The sequence below is a fragment of the Nicotiana sylvestris genome, chromosome 10 (genome assembly GCF_000393655.2).
Source record: "Nicotiana sylvestris chromosome 10, ASM39365v2, whole genome shotgun sequence".
Classification (NCBI taxonomy): domain Eukaryota; kingdom Viridiplantae; phylum Streptophyta; class Magnoliopsida; order Solanales; family Solanaceae; genus Nicotiana; species Nicotiana sylvestris.
The window spans coordinates 115,321,517-115,332,466 of NC_091066.1; the positions used below are offsets into that span (position 1 = coordinate 115,321,517).

Here is a 10,950-nt window from a genome sequence, read left to right on the forward strand (position 1 = left end):
GCAAAGTGGGAAATTTTTCTCACAGAATTTGACATCGTCTATGTGACCCGGACTGCGATGAAAGCCCAGGCATTGGCCGACCATTTGGCCGAGAATCCGGTGGATGAAGAATATGAGCCGTTGAAGACTTACTTCCCTGATGAAGAGGTAATTCACATCGATGAGTTGGAACAAGTTGGAGAGCCAGGTTGGAAAATTTTCTTTGATGGAGCTGCTAACATGAAAGGCATTGGGATAGGAGCTGTACTTATTTCTAAAATAGGACATCATTACCCAGTTACGGCTTAATTTCGTTTCTACTGTATTAACAACATGGCTGAGTACGAGGCATGCATTTTGGGTTTGAGGTTAGCAGCAGACATGGGTGTCCAGGAAGTCTTGGTCTTGGGAGACTCGGACCTTTTGGTGCACCAGATTCAAGGGGAATGGGAAACACGGGATTTAAAACTCATACCGTACTGGCAATGTTTGCATGATCTTTGTCAACAGTTTCGATCAGTAGAGTTCAGGAATATTCCAAGGATCCATAACGAAGTTGCTGATGCTTTGGCTACCTTGGTGTCAATGTTACATCATTCGGATAAGGCTTATGTTGACTCATTGCATATTCAGTTCCATAATTAGTATGCTTACTATAATGTGGTAGAATAAGAGCTTGATGGTGAGCCTTGGTTTCACGATATCAAGGAATATATCAGGATGGGGGTGTATCTGGTACAAGCCACAAGTGATCAAAAGAGAACAATTCAGCGGTTGGCAAGCGGATTTTTCTTCAGCGGAGGGGTTTTGTACAAAAGGACCCCGGATCTCGGATTGTTGAGATGCATAGATTCTAGACAGGCCACAGCTATCATGACCGAAGTACATTCTGAAGTCTGTGGACCACATATGAGTGGGTACGTGCTAGCAAAAAAGATTCTCCGAGCAGGTTATTATTGTCTCACCATGGAGCGAGATTGTATTAGTTTCGTGCGCAAGTGTCATCAGTGCCAAGTTCATGGAGATTTGATTCACTCTCCGCCATCTGAATTGCACACAATGTCTGTACCGTGGCCTTTTGTTGCGTGGGGGCATGGATGTCATTAGGCCAATTGAGCTAGCAACATCAAATGGGCACAAGTTTATTCTGGTGGCCATCGACTATTTCACTAAGTGGGTGGAGGCTAAAACGTTCAAGTCTGTGACCAAGAAAGCGGTGGTTGATTTTGTGCACTCAAATATCATTTGTCGGTTTGGGATACCAAAGGTTATCATTACAGACAATGGCGCTAATCTCAATAGTCATCTGATGAAAGAGGTATGTCAGCAGTTCAAGATTACACATCGCAATTCCACCCCTTACCGCCCCAAGGCAAATGGAGTAGTTGAGGCGGCCAACAAGAATATAAAGAAGATACTTCGGAAAATGGTGGAAGGTTCCAGGTAATGGCATGAGAAGCTGCCTTTTGCATTGTTGGGTTATCGCACTACTGTTCATATTTTAGTAGGGGCAACTCCTTATTTGTTAGTATATGGCACTGAAGTAGTAATAACCGCGGAAGTTGAAATTCCGTCCCTTCAGATTGTCACTAAGGCCGGAATTGATGATGATGAATGGGTCAAAACTCGCATGGAGCAACTGAGTTTGATTGATGAGAAAAGATTAGCAGCAATGTGTCATGGCCATTTGTATCAATAGAGAATGACAAGAGCATATAATAAGAAGGTGCGTCCACGGAAGTTTGAAGTGGGTTAGTTAGTATTGAAACGCATTCTTCCTCATCAGGCTAAAGCAAAAGGCAAGTTCTCCCCAAATTGGCAGGGGTCGTTCATCGTACCTAGAGTGTTGTCCAATGATGCTTTATACTTAACAGACATAGAAGGTAAGTGTGTAGAAATGGCCATCAATTCCAATGCGGTCAAGAGATATTATGTATGATTTCTTTGTTTAAATTGTATTTGTTTGTACTTGGCATATTTTGAAGATTGGAAGGACGAAGGCATTTTGTTATGTTATCTAAACACTTTATCCTTTATTACCCCTTTTTGAGCCTTATTTATTTCCTTTCATTCCCCTCTTTTGGAATCAGTGGCAAAACTCGGAAACGCGAGAGCAAAAGATAAGTAAAAGAAAAGAATGAAAAGAGAAAGAAAAGAATGGAAAAAAAAAGAAAAGAAAAAAGAAAATAGGAAAAAGCAACAAAAATAAAAAGAAGAAGAAAAGAAAAGAAAAATCACAACAACAAAGCAATTTCTACGACATGAACTACGTTCGACCTGATTCTTTTTAAGGATACGTAGGCAGCCTCACAGTTTGGTCCCATCAAAATAAAATCCCAAAAGTCCCCAAGCAAAGAAACTGGAGCAGAAGTTGTGGTTGTAAGAAATTTGATTCCGAAAGTTGTAATTTTGAACCCATTTGAATTGTTTTGAGCCTTTTGACACCCTTTCTTTCTAACCCTATCCAAAAGCCCATGTTACGGTCCAAAGAAAGACCTTCTAATCAGTCTTCGAGAGATGCCAAGTCGAGCAAGTAAAAGTGATTCATATTAGGGGCAACACTCTGGTCCAAACAGGAAAATGAAAAATGAGAGAGTCTTATTGGTGAAAACCCTCACGGGCACCGTAAGGCGACGAGAGCTGAGAGAAATAAAAAATGAGAGAGTCTTATTGGTGAAAACCCTCACGGACACCGTAAGGCGAAAGTGAGTTGAGAGATGAATAAATGAGAGAGGCTTATTGGTGAAAACCCTTCAGGGCACCGCGGGCTGAACAAGGTCAAGGTTTTGGCGAAGAAGTCAGGTTATGGAAACTCCGGGGCAACAAAGTATGGCAACTGAAAGTTGATTGGTTGGACAGATTGGGCCGATTAATCCGAAATGCATGTCATGATCATTGGTACCAGCTGTTCCACTCAGATAAGTCTCTTTCCCTTTTCCTTTTTAGCAAGTCACTCAGTTTTGGATTTTCTTTATCCTTAACTCTCAAGGTCATTGCAGTTCAGTTCTTTTGGGTTTCATTTCTCTAAGATGTTTCAATGTCAGTCTTGGTCAAGCAAATAAGAAAGGATTTCAAAGCTCACTACCAACTTCAAAAATTGCAAAGCACAGTATGGCCAGAACATACCAAAGATAGTATGATGTAAAGTGGGATATAAAGTTCCAGCGAAAGTTCCATCGGCGGAATGATTTAGTAATTTCATGGGAGATGCAGAGGTTCAGTTAAAGGGGTCAGAGGTGTAAAACAACGGTTCGGGTATAGAACACTCAGTTCATCTGAGGCCATGTGGGTTAAAAGTCAGTCAGAAAGTCAAGCGGTTCAGGGCCAGTTCGGGGAAGCCCATCAAAACAAAGCACGGCAGCGGGGAAACCTTCAGCAAGAATGCCATCAATTAACCACCACATTTTAAACTGACAAGATTTTTCTTTGATTGAAATATGGGCAGAAAGTTTCGTTGTTTCGGAGAAACCCTCCGTAAGGAAAGGCAAGCACCAGACAGGTTTGACCGTAAATTTTCAGGACCCTCCTGGAAAATGGGACCTAGTTTAAAATTCAAAATAATCAGGAGTAGCATAATCTAGCATAAATGTACCCCAAAGGAATATAAGTTGTCTTCAAAGTTTGCATGTTTAAGATAGGATTTAATTAGGAGTTTTCAGGACCCTCCTGGATAATGGAATGTAGTTTTAAAACTTGCTTGGATAACAAGACTTAGCATAAGATATACCTTCAGAAAACATAATTTAGCTTTAAAATCGTCATTTAAATAGGAGTTGTCAGGACCCTCCTGGATAATGGGACCTAGCTTTCAAATTCTTAGTAATATTTGGTAACATGATTCAGTTTAACACTCAAATATGTGCCCAGCTACCAAACTGGGGCAGGAAATTTTCTTTGTTTTGTCTATTTTTGCTGAAATCAGGTACCCACTTGGAGAACAGGGAGAATACAATTCAAGTTCAGTAGTCAGGCGCCCACCTGGAGAGCACGGGAATACAGTTCAAGTTCAGCTATCAGGCGCCCACCTGGAGAGCACGAGAATACAATTCAAGTTCAGCAGTCAGGCGCCCACCTGGAGAGCACAGGAATACAATTCAAGTTCAGCAGTCAAGCGCCCACCTGGAGAGCACGGGAATACAATTCAAGTTCAGCAGTCAGGCGCCCACCTGGAGAGCATGGGAATACAATTCAAGTTCAGCAATCAGGTGCCCACCTGGAGAGCACGGGAATACAATTCAAGTTCAACAGTCAGGCACCCACCTGGAGAGCAAGAGAGTATAATTCAAGTTCAGTAGTCAGGCATCTACTTGGAGAAAGGGAAAGCATCTTAGAGTACAATTCGAGTTCAATAATCAAGCGTCCACCTGGAGAAAGGAAAAGAATCTCAGATTACAATTCAAGTCGGCAACAAAGGGATTTCACCGGGAGAATACAAGTCAACAAGGCAACGAGAACCACAAGAGCAAGTTTGAAAATGTAGATAGGATATTTGTAATGCATAGATCATAGTCTAGTCTAGTTTCTTTTTATTTATGACATGATGTAATAAGGGGTTCAGTAAGCAGTAGCAGCAACAACAACAGTGAAATCATAGCTTCATCGTAGTCCCAGCTACCAAACCTTCCCGAACTACACTGACCTAATTTCTTTATAGCCAAGAATATGTAGGCAACCTCGGAAGCAGGATGCGGTCAAATCTTTCAAAAAATGCTTCCCACGGAGTATTCAAACGGGCAAAAATCGCTCGTATTCGCTCACTTTATCTTTACACGAAAACTCTTCGTATTTCCGAGCAAAGAGGGGCAACACTAACTCGATTTCATAGTCATTTCCTTTGATCCCACAAGTGTATGAAGTAATATGCTCGTTAGGGCCGGTTGTCCCATTATATTTAGGTATATCGGGCATGCGAAACTTCTTGGGAATGGGCATCGGAGCCGCACTCGGGGGGAATGGTTTTTGTATAAGCTTTTTGGTGTCTAGACCTTTCAAAACTGGAGGTGCCCCCGGTATCTGGTCTACCCGGGAGTTATAAGTTTTCACCTTCTTATCATTGTCTTCAATTTTCTTTTCTCCGAACTCAATCCTCTTAGTTAGTTCCTCTAGCATTCTCATAATTGTGGGGTCAGTCCCCAAGCCACTTTCATCGGGACTTTCCAGCGCTGGTTTAGTACGCCGAGTGTTTACTGGTTCAGCTGTGTTTGGAGGTCTATTCTGACTCTGAAGTTGAGCGATAGCGATTTGCTGAGCTTGCAGCATCTCGAATATCACTTGGAGGTTGACTCCCCCATTTCCCATTCCTTGTATTCTTTGGTCACTGGATCGGGCTTCCCTGTGTATATTTCCTTTGGGGTCCACGCCTAGATCTGCATTCAAAACGATGTACGAACTAACATCAACAGGTTCCACATTTGGTACTTCCCCTGGGTTTATCGGTGGTACATCGACTCCTGTGTTGCTATTTTCTCCAAGACCTTCGTTGCCATGAATGGGTGAGTTTTGTGAGCTAGACATATTTCAACCTAAGAATCAAAAAACCTTGACAAGACTAAGTGTAAAAGCAACGTGTGTAACGAGAATAAGTAAAGAAATAATCACTATTATCTTTAGCCCCACGGTGGGCGCCAAACTGTTTACCTCGAAAATACGAGTAACAATTAAACTTGATTTGTGATTTTAAAGATATGTGATTTAGTTCAATACCAATTAATAATCAAGAAATATGAATTAGAAATGAATGAGACAAGTGAATCAAACCAGTGTTACTCAACAGCAGTGACCTCGAGGTGGGCTTAGAACAGTAAGAACAATTAAGTAAGAAAAATAATGTAAGAACAATAGAGCTAAGGACAATTCTGATGAATAGTAGGCCAAAAAGTAGAGAGTATATTATTTTCTCAATGATTAGATGATGTTACAAATGATTGGGGTCCCCTTTATGTAATAGGGGAACCCTAAATAAGGAATATTTCCATTTACAGTAAGGAATATCTTGGTACAACTGTCTAACCGCCTAGTATGGAATCACACAATCCTATTCGGGGATTTGCGCCATGACTTTGGGGATGTGGCAGGAATCTAGCTCATTCCGGTACAAATCCATAACGGTACCATTTCGGGGTCGAGCATACTTGGCCCTGGTATCCCTCGAACTCCTATCTCCGGGCACTGCACTTCTGTCTTCGAGCTCAAGTCTGGTCAGCCGATTTCGAACTCGACCTCGCTCGGACTCGGACCTAGGACGGACCTTCGAGCCTATAAATCGAAGGCATGCGATTTTGACCGTATACAATATTACAAATAATTATCCGTAATGAGTGAAACCAGCTACGATTCCTCAGTTTAATTGGAATACTATGAACAGCAGTACTTTATAGGTGGCAGAAATTATTGGCATTTAGGAATTAAACACATTATTGGACCTAAATAATAGAAAGGTTACATATGCAGAATTTTTAGCCAGCCTAGCTGATACACGAATAATTGTGACAGAGCAGGGATTAGGTTCCTTCTTTTTTTGCTTTTTTTTTTTGGGGGGGGGGGGGGCGAGGGGCTGGGGGTGGCATTATTATATGTGTACCAGAACAAAAAGCCAAAAATAGATCAAATCTTTCATTTGGTTCTCTCTCAGTTTAAGGACAACTAAGCACGTCTATTACAGAAAATCCAGTAGGAGTGGCATATTCTGTCAACTAATATTCGTTAAAAGCTGAGTTAACATGCAACCTAAGCAGCTACTTTATCCTGCAGATCTTGTTCATTAGCTGTTTATAAGTAGGGAGATTAAAATTTTAACGATGAAGATGGAATGGATCCAAAAGTTGTTTTTATATAGATGATGATGTTATAACCCGCTTGCATTCAAAATCACTCGCTTGTGATTGTAGTCATTCGCTGAAAAGACGAAGTATGGATGTAATTCGGCTCAAACAAAGTGAGAGAGGTAATAAATTATTATCGTTCAGTTCATATGACAGAACAAAGCTTATCAGGTCCCAAGAAATGATCATATGGCACCAAATCAACATGACCCATCTACCTTACACATGTAGAGATACAAGGTAACTCTGCTCACCAAGAAGTGATCATATGGCTAAAAGTCACTTTCTTTTTTTCAACTGGAATTCAGACCTTGGTCTCCCATGTTTGACCCACTTGAACTACCAATAAATCCAAAACTATTCTTACACATTCCCATATAAAGAATTATTTATATTAATATATTTTGAAAACAAGGACTTACTAGATAAAATCCTATATAGTGATAATGATATGCAAATGAATACAAGCCATGCTTCGCATTAAGCAATAACCATAGAGATCGCAATTACCTGGCTTCAGGGTCACCAAAAATCAAAGCTAGTTAATCAATCAAAGCAATGAGCAAAATTGGCAACCTTGTTATCAAGGATTTCTATGTATAAAGTATAAACAAAAGCAATAAAAGAACACTATAAGGTCAGAGAAAATGCAACACAAGAATACATATGAATAAATTAGTCCCTATCCAAAAATTTCCCAACATGAGGAAAAGCCCAAAAAATGTGAAATATTATCTGGGAGCATAATCAGAAATGGTGTACACTATGGAATATAGAGTTATGCACAACTTTAAACTAATAGCAGCTCCCTCCCCATTTGTCGAACAGACATGCCGGATCCTGAAAAGATCTTCTCTAAGAAGTATATACAAAACAACCCTTCACTCCCCAAATCTGAGTACTCATCCAAACATTCAAAATAGTTTGTAGGAGACATAATTGTTGGACATCTTGCAGAATCCTCAATATGGGCTTCACAAGGAGCAATGCGAAACTGCACCCTCGACATTTACAAAAAAGAAAAAAAGAACTTAACCTTCCCAGATCAGCCACTTTCTCTCATGCAATTACCGGGCAATAGAAACTTATATCGATCTGCATTTTCCAAAAGAAAAGCTGGAAGGTGAACGGCTGAGTAGGAGTGCAGAATAGGTCCCATTTTGCCTATGATCTCTCTGAAAGTGTACTCCTCCGGTAGCATATCAAATAAATCAGCCCCTTCGCAAATTACCTTTTGCACTCTCTTTGGATTCAGAAAATGAGAAAATCTGACCCTGTCAAAATGGCTGTAGGCTTTCATCTTGAATATAAACTCACTTATGAGGCGGAAACAAAAGCTACAATGCCACCCTGCATCCGCCAAGATGATATCTGACTGTCGAAAATGAGCATACCTCGTCTTACCAGATTGGTATCTGTGTACAGAAGCTCTCCAGCTATTGTTATCGACAAGGAATTCAAAAGAGTAGAGATAGTTCTTCAACCGAAGATGAAGAACTGCAGGTATGTCATCGCACCACCTCAAGAGATTGATGGTATGTCTACTAGGTATCTCATCAACATCCGACATTATCAGCAAATCATCATCCTGAATACCAGCTTGTTTGAGGAGATAATCCAATGCAAGTCTCTGATAAGCTTCCTCAACAAAAGGATTCTCTCCTTTCCTAAATCTCCCCGGGATTTGTCCATATGTCAGTCTTGATTCCACAAAGTCAAACTGATCTCTGTGATTAGCAAAGTACGAAGGCTTTGGCAATCCGGTGAATGTTGAATTTGATTCAAGCAAAACAAACTCTGTTATATAAGGGTATAACTCCTTCCACCGTATGGTAAGCATCTCCACCTCATTACTAAACAACACTGCATCAAAGACACGCCTAGGGTACTCACGAATTCCCCACCCATGAAGTTTACAGAGATTCTCCATTGACACATTCTCATGATAATAGTGAGGCATTTCATGGAAAGGCTTTGGCGGCTTTTCCCACAAAGGCCGTAGGAAGTAAGTGATTTTCTGTCCATGAACATATATACCAAAGATACTAGTTGGCATCAACACAAAAAGAAAGATATATGTTTTCAGGTCCAAGCCACGAAGGATGCATTTTAATCTCGTCATGCTCAAGGCTCGACCAGCGTCCTGCAGTCAACAAAACCATGGTTTGAGGAAACTAAGAACCGAGGATAGTACTCATCAATGGTACAAAAAAGCATACACATCCTGTATCCCAGAGCTCTAATTCATAGGCAAAAAAGCTATTGAATACCAAAATAAACTACGGTATTTTAAGTTTGCAGAGCACACATTAAGTAGAAGCAAGATAAGTCCCGAGCAGAGAAAGAAACCTCATCGTATCCTGTCGCAAATTAAGACAGGAACAAAAAACGGGAAAGAGGTAGGGGATTATTCAGTACCTAACCAGATTGTATTGTGCTCATTATTCCTGGGCTACACCTAGCTTAGCCTATCCAATATCCGAGATGTCCGTGGGTAAGCAACCGCTGCTTATCAATTAATAGAGCCAGCTCCACGTCCGAGCCTTCGGCTTCTTAGGCACATGAGGAAGCAGCCTAACATCTTTTCAATCGAAATCCCAATCAAAGACAAGTTCTACCAAGGCCACCCCACGATGAGTAATTCCAGATATATGCTTAAAACAAAAATTATGCTTCAAGCAAAAGTAGAGAGATACTTGGTGCTACGGTAAGAAAAGAACAAACAAACTTGGTGAAGGGGCACTTTCATTTAACATAAAAGGAAAGTACGATGAAAAGGAACAATATAGAAGGCAGAATTCTCACAATCTCCTTCTCCTTGATCAAAATGATTAAAAAACAGCCAACGAAAAAGGAAGCAGAGCAGCATAGCATACAGGAATATAGAACCTCGAATCAAATCAAATCTAGCTTCTTTTTTTGAAATACGGGCTAATACTTCAAACATTCTTTTGTATCTAGAAAATTAAAAACAGAAACAGGAAAAATAAAAGCAAGGAAACCAAGAATGCAACCGCAGAAACAAATCTAAAAACATTAATCAATGATTTGACATATACATTAAGGAGAATATAAAATAGTTGAAGAGGAAAAAGAAAAGGAGAAAACTTTACCTCATAACAAATATCATCCTTCTTCTTAGAACAATACCCAGATTCCCCTTCAGACAAGATATAAACTTTCTCCCAAAATCTAGTGATACCCCACATCTTTCTCCTTTTCTCTAACTGTATTTCTATCTAACCCCCTTCAATTTACAGATCAAACGCCAAATCAACCAACAATTCCACTTGTAATGCAACCTGCAAATCAATCAACCAAATAGTTGATACCACCTAGTTCCGACTCAGAAAAAAGTGGAAAGATTTATAAGTAGAGCAACCAAAAATATAAAAAACTAGATTATTTTCAAGCCCTTGAAAATAGTAGTGACCCTGAAAGAATGAGTTGAAGAATAATAGTAAAAATAAAAAAGATATAATAATAAAAGTAAAAATAGGGAGGAATTTGCGGAAGAATGAAATTAGGAGACAAAAATATAGGCCAGAAAGGGTGAAGTGTTTTTATGGGGTGGGCAGTTGTAAAGAAGATTTGAAGGAAGCCGTTTCTCTTGTCTTCTACCCCACTTCTACCGGCTAATACAACAAATCATTTGTTTCTCTTCTTTTTATTTTCAATTAGGGTACGATAATACCCTTTACATTACATATTTAAATATAGTATGAAGCAAAATATTTGTATAAACGGTGCCGACCAGTTAGAATTATCTTAGAAAGCCTCAAATATTGATTATTAAATTTAAATAAGTTTAAATAAAGATAATAAAATTCATATAGTCAGCATTAGGGGTGGTAAAATAGTTAAAAGAAAACAGTTAACCACCCATATTATTCACTAAAAAATGAGTTGGATGATGAACTTCTTAAAAACGGGCAAATATGGATAAGAACTATATTATCTATTTAGAAAATAAATAATCAATAATTAACCAATGGATAATCAATGGGTCTAACTTTTACATTTATAAACTCTTAACTTGGGGGTTCTTCAAGTTAAAGAGACTAACAATTCTACCAAGAGTGATCATATGCAAGAAGTCATGTATTATCCGCCAGTTAATCCGTTTTTTATCCGTATTAAATATGGGTCC

At 39.6% G+C, this 10,950-nt stretch overlaps 1 protein-coding gene across 2 annotated transcripts; it reads right to left on the bottom strand.

Annotated features, from left to right (window-relative positions):
- Nucleotides 1–7,438: 7,438 nt before the first annotated feature.
- LOC104221900 (uncharacterized) lies at nt 7,439–10,420 on the bottom strand. 2 transcript variants are annotated; one of them, XM_009773043.2, is made up of 2 exons: nt 9,914–10,420; nt 7,439–8,943 (listed from the first exon to the last, which is right to left on the bottom strand). In XM_009773043.2, the coding sequence occupies exons 1-2, from the start codon at nt 10,007–10,009 to the stop codon at nt 7,846–7,848; spliced, it is 1,194 nt and encodes a 397-aa protein (XP_009771345.1). In that variant the 5' UTR covers nt 10,010–10,420; the 3' UTR covers nt 7,439–7,845. The 2 variants fall into 2 exon arrangements, with proteins under 2 accessions (XP_009771345.1, XP_009771346.1); XM_009773044.1 differs by lacking the exon at nt 9,914–10,420 and adding an exon at nt 9,219–9,312.
- Between the last annotated feature and the right edge of the window lie 530 nt (nt 10,421–10,950).

Excerpts from the sequence above, each read along its gene's own strand:
- LOC104221900 (XM_009773043.2), bottom strand. The coding sequence starts at position 10,009 with ATGTGGGGTATCACTAGATTTTGGGAGAAAGTTTATATCTTGTCTGAA. Across the intron at positions 8,944-9,913 it reads AGGATGATATTTGTTATGAG|GACGCTGGTCGAGCCTTGAG; the intron begins GTAAAGTTTTCT and ends TGTTGACTGCAG.